Here is an 18,753-nt window from a genome sequence, read left to right as displayed (position 1 = left end):
ATCAAAGGTTTTGGATAACTGAAAAATGTTATTCTTATTGACTTGTGCAACATCCATTGTTTTATTTTTGATTTTATGGCTTGCAATACCCTGCTGTCTGTGGTGTTGCGCTGGGGTAACTTTAACAGTGTACATCTTGCAACCTCACACAATGATTTCTAACCACTCTCGGTATCCCCACATCCTCAGCATTTCTTTCAACATGTGTCCTCTTTCCCATCGTTCCTGGAGACTAATCTCAGAACTACTGATAGCATCTCTTCCCAAACGCATCCAGTGACTCCCAGCCTTCCCATCCAATGTCACTTCTGGGATCGCAGCCACTCGTACTCCTTGGATCCCGTGCAACACTAACAAAATCATTTCACACATTACCAGCCCATTCCTGATCCTCCATCTTCAGCATTTTCCATGGTGCCTCCTATTCCTGAGGCTCTGCCCGCAGTGCTGGTCGCTAATGTAACAGTATTCCCCTCCCCCAGTATATCTTGGGCTGTATCTTTCCAGCAGTGACCACTCTTGGAGCTCTGTTCCAGCGTCTCCCATTTGTACTTCCATCCTTGTGGTCCACTCCTGTGTCTCCACCTTCGCGACTCCCCCCTGCCCCCACACTATACTGACTCCACACCCAACTGCTTCTACATTTGGGAGTCTGTAATAGCCACCCTGACTCTATGGGCTATCCCAAGTGCCTCCCACAGCTTTAGTTTTAGCTGTTTTATTTTATTTGCAGAGAGCCAGAATTGGTCCGGGTTCTAAGGCAGCTGAGGAGAAGCGATCCAGCTCGTGGTCCAAAATTGACAATGGCAATCGGGATCGGATGAAGCTGGCTGACTTCAACTTCTTGATGGTGCTGGGGAAGGGCAGCTTTGGGAAAGTAAGAGTTACACTGCACCATTGGTTCAGTTTCTGTTGTTGTATTTGGGAAGTAACCTGTCCAATATGCACTTGCACAAGCTCTGCTCAATGCGTTACAAATGGGGGAAAAATTCCCAAATTGTAGCAGGAGTCAGATACTTAGTCTTTTGTTTCAGTGATGATTGGTTGAGGGATAAATGTTTGGTCAAAAATTGGGAGAACCCGCTACTTCTCTTCCAAATAGTGTTGTGGAATCTTTGATATCTACCTGAGGGAGCCAACAGGGCCTCAGCCTAACGACTAATCCCAAAGACTGCACCGCTGACTGTGTTACCCCCTTGTAGTACTGAGCCAGTGTGCCGGCCTCGAAACCACTCTGGTCATATATCAGGTTTTAATGTTTTATTCTGTATGTTCTAGTTATTTTATTGTGTTGTATTGGTTGATGTGTTTGTGGTGTACTATTGCATTGTACAGTACCATAATTATTAAGTTCATGGACTAGTAATACTAGCTTAAGCTAATAATCCAGTGTTCACCAACGCAGCTGGTAAATGTAAAATTCTGTTAATTAAATAAATTTCAATCAAGCAGCTGATATCAGGAATGGTGACTTGGGTGGAATTTTCCAGTCCTGTTGCGGTTGGGGGGGGGGGGGGGGGGGGGGGGGGTGGAGGGGGTCAGAAAATGCAGAGCACGGCTCCAGAGTCCATCAACTTTGTTGCGACCAGAATGTCCCACCACGTAAAACCACTGGATTGTTGTAAAACTCCACCTGTTTCATTAATGCCCTATATGGACAGAAATCTGCGACCCACTGAATCATGTCTGACCTTCAATGGGAAATGCTTGATGGAGAAAAGTCATGGTGCAAGTATCACCTATCATTTAGTAGATACAACATTGATTAAACCAATGAATTGGTGTGAGAGCTGTGAGTCAGTGGCATAGCTGAAAGTAATTTGTGCATTCTCAGGTTTTAATGTGTAAGAGAAAAGTGCACCTTTTATGCACCCTGGGGTGTTTCACCGAATCTTTCTAACGTGAGGAATGAGGTGGACATTCTGAATCGATAGCTGGATTCATGACATTCATTCCACATCCTGAGGGTATGAATCCAAATTGGATGAACAAGAGTTGGGCCTCCAGTTTATCATTCACATCCACCGCATTCGTTCCAAGCAGATGGCTCTGAATTGATGTTTGTAATCAGTACTGTGCCCAGGAGGAGCTTCAGGGTTCTCTGTTCTAAAATCTCATTAACTCTGATCCAGATATGAATACATTTTCATTACCTGCCAGTCTCTCTTCCCCAATGTCCTACTGATGCCCTATAATCAAACAAATCAATCGTCTGGTTAATTTCCAGAATCTCTGGTTTTTAGATTTGATTGTCCTGAGATCTTATACTCACAAATTGGACAGAATCATTTTGTTGAATAAAACGGAAAATTAAATGACACTTTGGTTAATTTGGGGGTAGCTTTCGCATCAGCCAAGGCAAGTTCCTGAGTCGGGCCTCCTCATGAATCTCCATTCAAACACTTTCCCTTCACATTATCCCATCAAACAGTCCCCAAAGCAGCCCTGTGGGAGCAAGAGTACAGATGAATGGTCCAAATTCTGAGTATCAACGTTGATCATATATCAGGTTTGAATGTTTTATTCTGTATGTTCTAGTTACTTTGTGTTATTGTATTGGTTGATGTGTCTGTGGTGTACTATTGCATTGTACAGTAGCATAGTTGTTAAGTTCATGGACTAGTAATACAGAGGCTTGAGCTACTAATCCAGCGTTCACCGATGTAGCTGGGAAATTTTAAATTCCGTTAATTAAATAAATTTCAATCAAGAAGCTAATATCAGGAATGGTGACTTGGGTGGAATTTTCCAGTTCTGTTGCGGTGGGTGGGAGCGCCGCTCAAGAGTCCATCGACTTTGTTGTGACCAGAAAATCCCACCACATGAAACTACTGGATTATTGTAGAAATCCCCACCTGCTTCTGAAATGCCGAGCAAACTATTCAGTAGTGTAGGGAAGGGCAATAAATAGCCTTGCCAGTGGCATTCACATCCAATGAATGAATTAAAAAGAGCAGTGTTATTGAAATACAGAATAAAGCTCCCTCTGCACTTTCCCATCAAACACTCCCAGGGCAGGTACAGCACAGGTTAGACACAGCATAAAGCTCCCTCTGCACTTTCCCAAGAACAAACTTGTGGATTCACTGAAACTCATTGCAAATTACAATGCTATCCTCAACAGACCTTCTTCCATTATCATAAAAATTCTAAGGTAACAGTAAATGGAAAAAAACATGATATGCACAGGCGCAGGAACAAGAGGGGCTATGTATGTGGCAAATGGTCCAGATTCTGAGAATCCGCATTGATGATGTGTCATAAGATATAAGACATTAGGAGCAGAATTAGGCCACTCGGCCCATCGACTCTGCTCCGCCATTCAATCATGGCTGATATTTTCTCATCCCCATTCTCCTGCCTTCTCCCCATAACCCCTGATCCCCTTATTAATCAAGAACCTATCTATCTCTGTCTTAAAGACACTCAGTGAATTGGACTCCACAGCCTTCTGCGGCAAAGAGTTCCACAGATTCACCACCCTCTGGCTGAAGAAATTCCTCCTCATCTCTGTTTTAAAGGATCGTCCCTTTAGTCGGAGATGGTGTCCTCTGGTTCTAGTTTTTCCTACAAGGGAAACATCCTCACCACGTCCACTCTATCCAGGCCTCGCTGTATCTTGTAAGTTTCAATAAGAGCCCCTCTCATCCTTCTAAACTCCAATAAGTACAGATCCAGAGTCCTCAAACGTTCCTCATACAACGAGTTCTTCATTCCAGGGATCATTCTTGTGAATCTCCTCTGGGCCCTTTCCAAGGCCAGCACATCCTTCCTTAGATACGGGGCCCAAAACTACTCACAATACTCCAAATGGAGTCTGATCAGAGCCTTCTACAGCCTCAGAAGTACATCCCTGGCTTTGTATTCTAGTATCATATGGTGAGGCTTTAATATTTTATTCTGTTATATTCTAGTCATTTTATTGTGGTAATAGTTGATGTGTTTGTGGTCCATGTTGGTATGTAGTTACATAATGTTACATTTTATTATGTCATGTCCTTTGATATTGTGCTGGCTTGATGCTCTATTGCATTTTATTTGTTGCTGTGTCACTGGTATTTTGTGTTGTCCAATGTCATGTTGCTGGTAAAATGCTATATCATGTTTTGTGGCGGTGTTATGGTATTGTAGTGTGTTGGGTTGCTGGTAACAGAGCTGGAACACCAGTGTAAAGAAATGCATTTAGTGGGGACCATATTCACAGATTCAGTACTGGTGGAAAAGTAGAAAGTTCAAAGATAAAAGTGTTTTAGATGGCTAAGCAATCCAGAAGGGAATTTCATTACTGTAACCTCAGTGGAAAATCTGGGAAACTCCAGAGAATTGGTGTAAACAGTTAACAGCATGCCAGGGAAGAGTTTAGAATTGGATTTTCCAAAAGCAGAAATCCAGCCAGCCTCTATATTTGAATCAGGCTACCCTGCAAGCCCTCTGTGTTTATGTTGTATACTATTACTAATAATAATCTTTATTGTCACAAGTAGGCTTACATTAACACTGCAGTGAAGTTATTGTGTTGCCACATTCTGGCGTCTGTTTCGGTATACACAGACATTAACACAGCCACACGCTCTAATCTACCACATCCTTCTTACCAAGGTCTTCTGTGCTGTCACCTTCCACTGAACTTTTTCCTAATGGTGTTCTAATTAACACTCGGACAATGTAGCTCACCGTAGTATTTCAAGGGTCAAAGGTGTGGCCTAGTGTAGCGCAAAGCCACACAACACAGCAAATCCCAGGTTTGATCTTTGGCTTGTGCTGCGATAGCCTCGATGAGAGATGGCGCAGCAGTGCAAATGTTACTATTGATCTCTGTGCTCCTGTGTCGAAAGATGTGTCAGGATTCCTGCTTTGTAATTTAGAAACCCACTCTGCAAAGTTTTGGATCTGTGAATGTTAAGTAAAGACAAATTCAAGCTCAGTTGTAATATCCTCCAATGCTGAAGACACCCAGTGCTTAGCTCCAGAGTGACGTATGGCCAGTAAATACCAAGCAGTAAGCAGGTGTCCAAAATTCAGAGATAAGGTGAAGGGAGGGAGGAAATTGGCAACCTCGTTTAATTCATTCCCCAGCATAAGTAGTGTTGGCCAGAAGTGTGGCAACATGGACTCAGGATGTTTGTATGTTCTCTCTGTGCCTCACAGGTGATGCTGGCTGAAAGGAAAGGCACTGATGAGCTCTATGCCATCAAGATCCTGAAGAAGGATGTGGTGATCCAGGATGATGACGTGGAATGCACCATGGTGGAGAAGAGAGTTTTGGCAGCTCCTGGAAAGCCCCAGTTCCTGACTCAACTCCACTCCTGCTTCCAGACGATGGTAAGTCGGGGAGGCAGAAGAAAGCATATGTGCCCTTACTAGTTACATTACATTGCAAATAACAGTTTTGGGAATTAACTGCATTGATTGGGTCCAATATGTTCTCTAAATTTTCTTTGTACTGGGTGGTCTACAAAGTTCTTTCTCTACCTTTTTGTACACTGGAACTTTATATTTTAATGGTCATGACTGACTTTAGTCCGAAAATATCTCCAGACCAACTGACAAAATTTGAGAGTGCCTGTTTATTTCAAAGTGTGGTGTATTCCAGATTGCTGCACGCCACACATGCACATCTTGGAGGCTACGTTGCTTGGATTCGCAACATTGTCGGGGGAAATTTACAATGCGCTCTCCAGACGCAGCCACACATCCTGGGGATGGGGCCAGTTAAGGCTGGGAAGATAGGAGTTGCTTCCTTTTGCCCCAACACAGACATGTCAAGATCCTTCGAGGGTTTCATGGAGCCTTTTGAACAAACTGCAAGCAGGCATGGATACTTCATGCCCTTCAGAATTTGTACATGATATTGACCTCAGTCCTGTCCTCTGCTCCATTCTGCATACATATCAGGGCTCAGGGTAGAGGTGATTGGCTGTTACCCTTCTATGTGGAAACATTGCTTTCATACATACTGAGGGGCTAATTGAATGCATATAGCTAAAGAAGCAAATATTAAAAGTGTCTTGACTGTGGGGACCAAGTCATTTTCTCATATAATGAGTTAACCATTGTATTCCAGAACTGAGAATATATTGTTCTCTGTCTAATCAACTAATCAATTTTAGCAAGGTCTCTGCCAAGCTATGAAACATAGAAAAATGTGAGGAAATATATCCAGTACTTTCCTAAGACTGCGCATGCAGATGCTAAGCTAGTTTTGATAGGCCCCAGTCAATCTTAAGTAATGTCCAATGTTTGATTAACAAATCATCCTCAAAGTAACAGACATTCATTTGAGCAAACCAGGAGGTCTCTGCTGAAAATTAGAAGCCAATGAACATAAATGAAGGGTTAAACCAGAGATAGGAATTCCCTTAAAAATCGAATCTCGTGGTCGAGGTTCATTGTTCCCGAATTCTTGAATTATCTATCTGTTTATGTTTACAGTCATTTCTTTTGGGCGTATGCTTTTTTCCATGTGCTTGACTTTTTTATTGTATTGTTTGATTTTTGTTGCTAGGTTTTTTAATTTGGTTCTTATTCAATTGTAGACCAATGAATAATTAACAATAAAGTCATATTTTTGACATCTCCCACCAACCACCAGACTACCGATTCTCATTAGAGGGTAAAACAAGAGTCCCAACACATGCTATCTGTAGTCATCCAGGAGACATGAAGATAACATTTATTTTAACTTGTACGACACTAGTGTCCCAGCCCAGGACTAACAGGAACTCCCAATCCGAGTCTAGGATGGTATTTAAAAGGCTCGCTAGCAAGTCCCAGCCGGATGGGCTTCCACCCGTTACCATGGGAACTTGTACTCTACAAGCCCCATGGGGAGATCAATGAGTGATCCTTCGTGGTCCTCATGAGGATTATCACACAATCATTCCCCTCCTTTTAGTACTGTCTGCAACACACCACATTCCTGGTTTCTTTATTAATTTTAGCTCTGCCACTATCTCAGATGAGGGAGGCAATGTTAATTTCTGTTATTAATGTTTTGCACACCACATCCTTACATCAGGCAAAATATCAACGTTAAAGGAGAAAGAAATTTGAGGTGGAATGTCATTAGTAGCTGGTGAATGCCTTACAAAAGTGTTCAATGTTTATGGGCAGCAGTCATTTTGAGATTACCTGTAGTGGTTCAAAGGGCGTGTGAGTCATCACATGATTCCTTAGAGCAAAGCGGGGTAGATAGGGCCCAGTAATGCGCTTCTGAGAATGAGGGAACTGGACACTCGCTAAAAACCCAAACCGACATAAAACAGATGCTGGTAAAATGCGAATTCGCATTAATTTCAGAGCCTCTGTTACGATAGCATCAGTGACAGTGAATCACATCATTGTTGTCATTAGTTATTGCTAACATTACACACACACGTACTTCATTAAATGGAAACACGACAACTCATTTACATCAGCGCTACCTCTAACCAGCACCAATCCACTTAAATCAGCTGCAAAATGACCTTGAACAAATCCCATCTCTCCAGTGGCTGCAGTATGGGTAATTAACCAATCCATCTTTCTTGATCCCTGACCTGTTGCGACGTGTTTCAATGAGCCTGTGTGTTTCATTAGAACAATAGTGTATCCAGTGCTTCATGCAAAGATTTCAGCTGGTATAAAATTTATATTTCAAATTTGTCATAGATCATAGAATTTACAGTGCAGAAGGAGGTTATTCAGCCCATCGAGTCTGAACATTGAGTCGTGTGATCATTATGGGAACAATTTTATTCATAGTATACACCCCATTGGTTTTTGTGTAATAAACTAAGACAATGACAAGATCATTGTGATCATTTTAACTACATAATGACAAAACATTTGAAGCTGAGGTGTACTTTGTTAGTGTTCTGTGAGTTTACGGGTAGGCTACCACAAGAACTCCTCGTTGAGTCTAGGAAAATCATCTAGCCCATTCTCCCCACTTCATACATCAGCATTAAGAATGTCAGGGTGACTGTACTTGAGGTCTAGTTTGGTTAAACCTGTGCCTGGTTAAGTCAAACAGAACAGAAGACCTGGGTTCATTGCCTGCCGAATGATGCATTAACTGACCTGGGCCAGAGGAAATGCTGTATTTAACCTCTCTGCTCCGGAGAGGTAATGAGAGGTTTCTCTGTATGATTGTTATTTAGGAAATAGTGTGCATTTTAGGCAAGAGCAGGTTTGGTCTCGAGTGTTCCTCCCATGATTGAATTGCTCGCTGACGCTTATTAACTAGCTGTACACGTCAAAGAATTGCACCTCAGCAAGAGGGGGAGAGAAGAGGAGAAAACAGATTCATAGAATAACTGAACATGAAGTATAAATGAAACATTTACTGGTAGTTGCAGATTGTAACTTGCAATCGTCCATAAGTGAAATTCATAACCTCCAGATGTGGAAATTATACTCTGAAAATGTTTTGCCTTCGAACTGCCTGTGACCATCAAACATGTGTGTTTATCTTTTAATTGTTAGTTTGTGAAAAGGATACACCAACTTAAAAAATTGTCGAGGCCCAAGATCCAGGATTGCAGATGAAATTTAAACAATGCAGTACCAGGTTTCATCCACCAGGGCAAATTGTGAGTTATCTGTTGAGCTACCATGGGGACCTCTGGTGGTAGATATGCAGTACTACAGAATGTTGAGGGAGCAGGAGCTGGGGAAGTCTCAGCGCTTGAACATTGTCTTAGAGCTAGAGATAAAGCATTTTTAGTTTTACTTCGGACAAGAACATTATTTGGATTTAACTTCTCCAAAAGAAGATTGGCTCTGGTCTTTTATTTAGTCCTCGTTTTGACTCACAAAGTAAACACAAAATAACCAGGAGAAACAGATTTAAAGTGACTGACTAAAGAATCCTTGGCAACATGAGAATTAATTTTTTAACCCAGCGAGTTGTTGTGACCTGGAATGTACTGCCTGAAAGGGCAGTGGAAGCAGATTCAATAATAACTTCACAAATTTGAAAGGAAAAAAAAATCGACAAAGGGAAATAGCAATACAGTAGGACTAATTTGATAGCTCCACCAAAGACTGGTACGTGCACAATGGGCCAAATGGCCCCATCTGTACTATATAATTCTGTGATAAATGGCCCCTGCTTTTCTGGATCGCTTCATACCAAGAAATACTATGAATGGTAGAACCCTTGCGAGTACTGACAGGCAGAGAAAGTGGCAACGCATGTGGATAAGGTGGTCAAGAAGGCATACGGCATGTTGACCTTCCTCGGTCGAGGCATTGAATATTAAAATTGACAAGTCATGTTGCAGATGTACAGGATCTTAGGTAGCCCTCATTTGGAATATGGTGTACAATTCTGGTCGCCACACTACCAGAAGGATGTGGATGCTTTGGAGAGAGTAAAGAGGCGGTTTACCTGCTATGGAGGCCATTAGCTATGAGGAGAGGTTAGGTAAACTCTGTTCTCACTGGAACAACGGAAGTTGTGAGACAACATGATAGAGATCTGCAAGATTATGAGTGGCATAGACAGAGTGGACAGTCAGATGCTCTTTCCTAGGTAGGAGAGCCCAGTTCTAGGGGACATAGGTTTAAAGCGTGGGGAAAAGTTTAGAACAGATGTGTGAGGCAAGTATTTTACACAGAGGATGGTAAATATATGGAACGCGCTGCCTGGGGAGGTGGTGGAAGCAGGTATGACAGCAGCATTTAAGGGACATTGAGACAAATATATGAATAGGGTGGGAATGGAAGGATATGGACTCTAAGTGCAGACTGTTTTACTTCAGGCAGGTACCATGGTCGGCGCAGGCTTGGAGGGCCGGAGGGCCTGTTCCTGTGCTGTATTGTTCTTTGTTCTTTGTCCTCTTTCACTAGGTTAGCCTGGCTTATCAGAGAGGCCAGCTCGTCAACGGCACGGTGGCACAGTGGTTAGCACTGCTGCCTCACAGTCCCGGTTCAATTCCGGCCTCAGATGACTGTGTGGAGTTTGCACTTTCTCCCCGTGTCTGTGTGGGTTTCCTCCAGGTGCTCCGGTTTCCTCCCACAATCCAAAAATGTGCAGGTTAGGTGGATTGGCCATGCTAACTTGCCCCTTAGTGTCCAAAGGTTAGGTGGGGTTACTGGGCTTAAATAGGGTGTTCTTTCAAGGCCCAGTGTAGACTCGATGGACCGAATGGCCTCCTTCTGCACTGTAAATTCTATGATTTTAATGATCGGCCTCATTAGCATGCTGCTGGTGGATAGCATCTGCCTGGCTTTGAAGATCAAGTGACAGGGGGCAGCTATTAGGGCCACGGGAATTGTCTCCAGCATTCTGGGGGTTTTGAGCAGAGAAGACCCAATGTGGGCAGCAGGTTTCAGTGAATGCCCTTACGTTGAAGAACTTAAAATTTGAGTCAGCTAGATAAGTGCAGCAAATCAGTGGGTCAGTTCATCACTCCATTTTAACCGGCCCTTAATATCATGGTCCATTAAATGCAATTTTGCTTTATCTCGTTATGTTCTATTTGGTTTTCTGTTTCTCTTGCTATTTATCTGTGTCTCCCCTCCCATCTCTTTTTCTCGATTCGTTTGACTGTCTCTTTCATCCCTGCCTCTTTGTTTCTCTAGCTGTCTATCCACACTTTAACTGTTTCGTCTTCTCTTCATCTACCTCTATTCACCTGTCCCCCTATCTCATCCTCCATCTCTCTCTCCTCCCTTGTTTCACTGTTTCTATTTCTCTATATCTCACTCTCCCATGTCCCTTTCTCTTTTTTTAAATATTTCTTTATTCTCCTTTTTCACATTTTCTCCCACATTTATACCCACCAACCATAAACAATAATCAGTAACAAATATGTCAATCCCCATATCAATAACAATGATCCCATCCTCCCACCAAACCCCAAACATTGGCCCGTATGTTTGCATAAACAAATAACAAAAAGGAATCAGGAATCACCCATAGTCACCATTGACACACACCGCCCCCTCCCAACAACCCTCCCACCCACCCCACCAACTAATGTTCGATGTTATCCAGTTCTTGAATAATGCCCATGAATTGTAGAACCCCTCCATCCTTCCCCTCAGTTCAAACTTAACCTTCTCAAGAGTCAAGAATTCCAACACATCCCCCCGCCACGCCAGGGCACAGGGTGGAGAGGCTGCTCTCCATCCCATCAGGATCCGCCTTCGGGCGATCAACGAGGCGAAGGCTATAACATCTGCCTCCGCACCCGTTTCCAACCCCGGCTGGTCCGATACCCCGAATATGGCCTCCCGGGGCTTGGGCCCAGTTTCACGTGCCCCACTTTAGAAATTACCCGAAAACCTCCTTCCAGCAATCCTCTAGCTTTGGACAGGACCAAAACATATGAACATGATTAGCGCCCCCCCCCCCCCCCCCCCCCCCCCCCCCGCAACGTTCACACACATCTTCTACTCCTTCAAAGAATCAGCTCATCCTCGCCCTCGTGAGGTGTGTTCTGTATACCTCCTTCAGCTGTATCAACCCCAACCTCGCGCACGAGGTGGAGGCATTCACTCTCCGGAGCATATGTCCCTTTCTTTTTCTATGATTTTTACTCCTGTACCACATTAAATGCTCGTGATTAAGTGCGATAAGAAATTTTCAAAGGAACTCCTTCAATTGTGAAAGTGTTTCCACCGTAGGAAAACATCTAGCAACAAAAATAATATAACAGTCAGCGTGGAGTTCAAAAGGGAAAGTCTTACTTGATCAACCCCTGAATTCTTTGAAGAAGAGAGAAAGTAGACAAGAGTTATGTCCTGGATGTAATTTATCTAGATTTCCAAAAAGGCCTTTGCTAAGGTCCATATAAGAGAGCAATGTATAATATCACAGCTAATGAAATGGGGGGACAAGTAGCAGAATGGATAGCTGGTGTGTTGAGTGGCTGTACAAAGTAACAGAAATAGAAAACGGGCTCAACAAGGATCAGAGCTGCAGCTATCACTGTTGATCAATTATATTCATGACTTAGACTTTAGCAGTCAAAAACTTAATTTCTAAGTTTACAGATGACCCCAAATTGGTGGCAGGTAGACAATACTGAGGAGTTCTGCAACAAATTGCAAGAAGATATCAATAAATGTGCAGGGCGGCATGGTAGCACAGTGGTTGGCACTGTTGGTTCACAGCGCCAGGGTCCCAAGTTCGATTCCCGGCTTGGGCCACTGACTGCGGAGTCTACACATTCTCCGGTTTTCTCCCACAAGTCCCAAAAGACGTGCTGTTAGGTAATTTGGATATTCTGAATTCTCCCTCAGTGTACCCAAACAGGCGCCGGAATGAGGCGACTAGGGGCTTTTCGCAGTAACTTCATTGCAATGTTAATGTAAGCCTACTTGTCACAATAAAGATTATTATTACAAAATAATTGGCATTTTATTGGCAAATGAATGTCAACACAGATAAGTCTGAGGTATTACATTTTGGGAAATAATGACAAGACGACTTGTACTTATATAACATCTTTGTCAGAATAAAATATCTTAATTGTCACCGAACCACAAGGTGATATTAGGATAGATGGTGAATAGCTTGGTCAGACAGGTAGGCTTTTAAGGGACATCTTAAAGGAGGAAAGGGGAGGCAGAAAGATTTAGGATGGGAATTTCAGAGTTTAGGACCTCAGCAGCTGAAATTCTGGCTACCAATGCCGGAGCGATTGAAATCGGAAATGTTCAAGAATTAGGTGAGTGCAGATTTCTCAGAGGAATATAGGGCTGGAGGAGATGACAGAGATATGGAAGGATGAGACCATGGAGAGAATTGAAATCAAGAATGAGACTTTTAAAATTGAGGCATTGCTTGACATCAGTCCGTGTAGGTCATCAAGCACAGTGTTGATGGCTAAATGGGTCTTGGCGTGAGTAAGGACACAGGCAGCGGAGTTTTGGACGACCTTAAGGTTACCAAGACTAGAAAGTGGTAGGCTGGCCACCACTGAACTGGAATAGTCAGGTATGGATGGAAGATAGTCAGGTATAGAGGTAGCAAAGCCATGAATGAGAGTTGAGAAAATGCAGTAAAACAGGCGAATCATAGATTATCATAGAATTTACAGTGCAGAAGGAGGCCATTCGGCCCATCGAGTCTGCACCGGCTCTTGGAAAGACCTCCACCCTATCCCCATAAACCAGCAACCCCACCCAACACCAAGGGCAATTTTGGACATTAAGGGCAATTTATCATATCCAATCTACCTAACCTGCACATCACTGGACTGTGAGAGGAAACCGGAGCACCCGGAGGAAACCCACGCACACATGGGGAGGATGTGCAGACTCCGCACAGACAGTGACCCAAGCCGGGAATCGAACCTGGGACCCTGGAGCTGAGAAACAATTGTGCTATCCACAATGCTACCGTGCTGCCCCCTGGGATCAGTTGGTGAAAATAGGTTTTCATGGTGTGGATATGTGATCAGAGATTCACATCAGGGTCAAAAATAGCACATAGGCTGAAAAACAGTCTGGTTCAGCCTCCAGATGGAGTTCATGGCGAGTGAAAAGATTTTGAGCTGGGCTGAAGACAATGGCTTTGGTCTTCCCAATATTTAATAGGAAAGCATTTCTGCTCATCCAGTACTGTATGTCGACAAGCAGTCAAACAATTTAGCCATAGTGGAGGAGTTCAGACATCTGGTCACACATGTGAAAGCTAATGTTTTCGGATGATGTTCCTAAGGAACAGCATGGAGATAGGAAATAGGGTGGGGTCAAGGATAGATCCTCCGGAGGGGCACCAGACACAATGGAGAGGGAAAAGGAGCCATAGCCTGAGTTTGTCTAGCTATGTTCGATAGATGAGAATGGAACCAGATGAGCACCATTCTACCCAACAGAAAAAGAGGAAATGAAAAATGAAAATCGCTTATTGTCACGAGTAGGCTTCAATGAAGTTACTGTGAAAAGCCCCTAGTCGCCACATTCCGGCGCCTGTCCGGGGAGGCTGTTACGGGAATCGAACCGTGCTGCTGGCCTGCCTTGGTCTGCTTTCAAAGCCAGCGATTTAGCCACAGTGTGCTAAACAGCCCCGAATGAAATTACTGTGAAAAGCCCCTAGTCGCCACATTCCGGCGCCTGTCCGGGGAGGCTGGTACGGGAATCGAACCATGCTGCTGGCCTGCTTGGTCTGCTTTCAAAGCCAGCGATTTAGCCCAGTGAGCTAAGAAGGATAGTGCGGTCAATCGTATCAATAGCTAAAAATATGTTGCGAAAGATGAGGTGGGATAGTTTACCTTGTCATAGTGACATAGAATGTTATTTACGGCTTTGATAATAGCAGTTTCAGTATTGTGACAGGGATTGAAACCTGATCAGAGGGATTGATACGTGAAATCCCAGGAAATTAGGGAGATATTTGGGAATCAGGAACACATTCAAGGACATTAGAGACAATAGGGAGCTTGGAGATGGGGCAACAGTTTGTAAGGACGGTGAGGTCAAGGTTTGGATTTTTGAGGAGACATTTGAGGAAGAGGGACAGTGCACGAAGGGAGTGAACCACAAAATATCAGCTACAAGGGAGACCAGGCAAGGAAGTTGGATAGCTAGCACCTTAGTGGGAATGGGATCGAGGGAGCAGGAGGTGGTTCTCGTGGATTAGATGAGTTTAGAGAAGGCCTGAGAGGAGAATAGCGAGAAATCAGCGAAAGATACAAGTTCATGGTCAGGTCAGGGGGAGCTTTAGAGGAAGTTTAGCCTGGTAAACTTGTGGAAATGAGGGAAATGAGCAACAAAATAAAGAGGTCACATGTTAATTGGAAAATAATTACCTAAAGGGCGAGAAGACAAAAAGTACAAATAAATAAATTACTCTTGGGAGTACCAACACAGTTCAATAAGACCAGTAATAATAAAAGCAGATCAAGCACTTGTTTTATTTCCAGTAGGATAAAATGCAAACCACAGAAATTATGCTAAACTTGGATTGAATTTTGGTTAGACCGCACTGCATATATTGCTGGTCACTGCATTAGAACCAATGGAGACCAGGATGATAACCAGAACAGTGAGGTTATACTTATCAGGAAAGGATGAGCATACTGTGACTCAATATAGGGTGACTGAATTGAGGATCAATTCCTGCAGCACGGTGGCGCAGTGGTTAGCATTGCTGCCTCACGGCGCCGAGGTCCCAGGTTCAATCCCGGCTCTGGGTCACTGTCCGTGTGGAGTTTGCACATTCTCCCCGTGTTTGCGTGGGTTTCGCCCCCACAACCCAAAAATGTGCAGGCTAGGTGGATTGGCCATGCTAAATTGCCCCTTAATTGGAAAAATTAATAGGGAACTCTAAATTTATTTTTTTTAAAAGAGGATCAATTCATATTGTGAAAATGAGCTGGCATGCAGCCCACATTGATGCAATAAGGAAATAAGAACCTTACAAATGGATATAGATAGGTTAGGCGAGTGGGCCAAAATGTGGCAGATGGAGTTTAATGTGGATAAGTGTGAGGTCATGCATTTTGGTCAAAAAAATGTAAAGACAACTTATTATCTCTTCGGCCTGGTGGCCAGACAGCACTTGAGCCTCACCAGCCGGGCCCTGCTGCTCCTGGGTAGGCTCCTGCCATGCAGGTTCTTCCCTGGGCTCTCACCACCATGCATCCACGAAGGCAGCAGTGACCAGGTAGATAGCTAGCATAAAAGCAAATTACAGTGGGTGCTGGCTTCGGAAATAACAAAAGAAAATACTGGAAAATCTCAGCCGGTCTGACAGCATCTGTGGAGAGAGAGGGGAGCTAACATTTCAAGTGTGGATAATTCTTTGTCAAAGCTTTGGGGCCCCTGTCCTTTTTCTCCCAGTGGTGTCTACTGTGGGTCTCCTCACTGGGTGAGCCTTGTGCTCTCCTGTCAGATAGTGGCAACTGGTTGTATGCTGGAAACGTTCATAGTGCAGGCATGCGGCTCGAAGCTTAAGATACTGGTGTGCAGGCAGGCAGGTCCTACAGATGGGGGTGAGCGAGGACATTGTGTTTGCTGGGATCTTAGCTGCAGTGTGATGTGGAGCCCGGGTTCTACACATAGGTTGTGACAGAGAGCTGGCCGTGTTTCCTGGATGGGGCGGGCTGGATGGGATCAGGGGCGCGGTGGCTCGGACATAGCTCATGATACTCAGGGGTGGAAGAGTTGATAGTGTCGCTGCTGAGGCTTTTACTCTGAAAGGGGCGATGTGCTTGGGAGGGTTCCAGTGGCACCGATACATGTGTCCTTTGTTTGGGGTAAGCTCTTTGAATGCCTTGCTCCCCCTGCAGTTGGGCTGCGCTTCTAAGAAGTTGCACTGAGGAGTGTCAACACCTGGTCATGCTCACCCCCTTGGTGATACTGCTGGGATGTGAGGGTGTCCAGATGGGTGGGCTGGATAGGTTGCCACATAACCACAAGCCTCAGTATTTGCAGGTTTCCATGAGCACCCGACAGTCTCAACAACCAGGACCCTGTAAGTTGCAGCTGGGGGGGGGGTTTAAGTGAATTTATAACAGCAATGGGTGTCTCAGCCAGAGCACCCCATTCCTAAGGGGGACACCCTGAGTCCACGCAATTGCCACCAAGTCATTCTATGCTACTCTGAGGTCCAGGCTTAAACCCACCCCAGCCCCATTCAGGCTGACAAATCATCGAAAATATATCTTCCTAGAATCCCTGATAGTGCAGAAAGAGGCCATTCAGCCCATCGGGTCTGCACTAACCGTCTGAAAAAGCACCCCACTCATGTCCACTCCCCTGCCCTACCCCCCTAACCCCATCTGACATTTGGACACTAACGAGCAATTTAGCATAGCCAATCCACCTAACCTGCACATCTTTGGACTGTGGGAGGAAACCGGAACACCCGGAGGAAACCCAAGCAGGCACTGGGAGAATGTGTAAACTCCACACGGACAGTCGCCCAAGGCTGGAATTGAACCTGGATCCCTGCAGCTGTGAGGCAGCAGTGCTAACCATTATGCCACTGTGCCACCCCATGTTCAAACTGAAGATGGAAATTGGGCAATGAATGTTGAAGCTGCCATAGGGTGATATTCAGTGGAAGCAATGGCGTCTCACCTGCGGGCTGGGGCATCAGTGAGAGCTCCCCTCTTTTAGGAAAGGTTTGCCAAATTAAGTACCACTGAATAGTGGCAGGCAGGCCTTTCCCTAGAATCAAGGACCCCAGGGGCAGAAATTTCACCTTACAAGGGCTGCCGTGCAAACCGAGGCTGGCAGCTTTATTTTTATTTTTTAAATAAATTCAGAGTACCCAATTATTTATTTTTTTTCAATTGAGGGGCTATTTAATGTGGCCAATCCACCTACCCAGCACATCTTTTGGGTTGTGGGGTGAAACCCACGCAGACACGGGGAGAATGTGCAAACCCCACGTGGACAGTAACCCAGGGCCAGGGTCCACATAATGGTATTAATTGGCAATGGGTTGGGAAGAGCATCCACAGACCTTCCTCACCACGGCCTCAGACGGGCTGGAGACACGAGGGCAGTAGAGTCTCCACCTTCTTGCCTGTTTAAGTGGCCCCAGCCACCAAACACACCTCATGGTAGAGCATTATATTCTGCCCATAGTGTATTGTGTTGTAAAGCCATGTATGAATTCATGATCAGCTTGCCTTCTGTATAAACAATTAATTTGTCACCGTCTCTTTATTCCTCTATCAGGAGCGTTTGTACTTTGTAATGGAATATGTTAATGGAGGTGATCTCATGTATCAGATCCAGCAGGTTGGCAGATTCAAGGAGCCCCATGCGGTGTAAGTATCTGCCTCCGTGCAGAATACCCCTTCGCTTTTCATTTCCGATTGGATAGCCCAGAATTTGTCTAGTTTCATCCATCAATCTCCTAAGGCAAAGTCACAGGCATGATTCACTGGTAATACCCATGCTTCTGAGTGAGAAGCTTGTAAAATAAAGAAACTTGAGCACATAATCCCGGCTGACACCTAATGTAGCCAGGACAGTACTAAAAGAGGCACCGTGTTTTAGATGAGCTGTTGAACTCTGGCCATGTCTGCCTTCTTAGGCAGACATTAAAGATCCCAAGACACTATTCGAAGAGAGGGGAGTTATCCTGGCAAAGATTTATCCCTCAGCCTGAGTCACTTACGATCGGGTCATTATCACAATGCTATTTGTGGGACCTGACTATTCGTAAAATGCCTGCTGTGTTTCCAATGTTGCAGCAGTGATTACACCAAAAAGCACTTCATGGGCTGTAAAACCCTTTGAGGCATACAGGTTGTAAAATGTTATCGAGATGAAGTCTCTTTCTGTGTGGAATGTGCTGTACAAAAGCAATCTAACCTTTATTGCAATGCAGCTACAGACTTGCAGCACAATGCGAGTCAGATGCAATTCTATATGTTGTTGTTCACATGGGTTGTGTCTTATTCCCAGTCCTTAATTTTTTACTCCTCACCAGCACTTGGTCCCCTCTCCTATCTGACCATCTTCTGCTCCCACTTGCCACCCTTGCCCTAGCAATGCAGGGACCTGGATTGATAATCCAAAGTTTGCGCGTTCACCTTCCATCGTGGCAGTATGACAAGAAAGAAAAAGACTTGCATTTTTATAGTGCCTTTTCCCAACCTCAGGATATCCCAAAGCACTTCACAGCCAATTAATTATTTTGTGTGTAGCCACTGTTGTAATTTAGGGGAGTATAGCAGCCAAACTGTGCACAGCAGGATCTCACATCCAGCAATGAGGTAATGATCAGCTCATTTATTTTTAGTGGGATTAGTTGAGAAATAAATACTGGCCGGGACCCAGGCAGAAGTTCCTTGC

The 18,753-nt window shown here is 44.4% G+C and overlaps 1 protein-coding gene across 2 annotated transcripts in view; it reads left to right on the top strand.

Moving 5' to 3' along the window:
- Positions 1-18,753, top strand: part of prkcba (protein kinase C, beta a) — a 405,247-nt gene that overhangs the window by 329,589 nt on the left and 56,905 nt on the right. For both annotated transcript variants that reach the window (XM_038821091.1, XM_038821090.1), the window contains exons 9-11: positions 734-877; positions 5,149-5,322; positions 17,629-17,720. In XM_038821091.1, coding sequence (XP_038677019.1) covers positions 734-877; positions 5,149-5,322; positions 17,629-17,720 — 410 coding nt within the window. The remainder of the gene's footprint in view (positions 1-733; positions 878-5,148; positions 5,323-17,628; positions 17,721-18,753) is intronic.

This window comes from Scyliorhinus canicula, chromosome 15, assembly GCF_902713615.1.
Source record: "Scyliorhinus canicula chromosome 15, sScyCan1.1, whole genome shotgun sequence".
In the NCBI taxonomy this organism is placed as follows: domain Eukaryota; kingdom Metazoa; phylum Chordata; class Chondrichthyes; order Carcharhiniformes; family Scyliorhinidae; genus Scyliorhinus; species Scyliorhinus canicula.
This window is presented reverse-complemented; position numbering and strand designations above follow the sequence as displayed.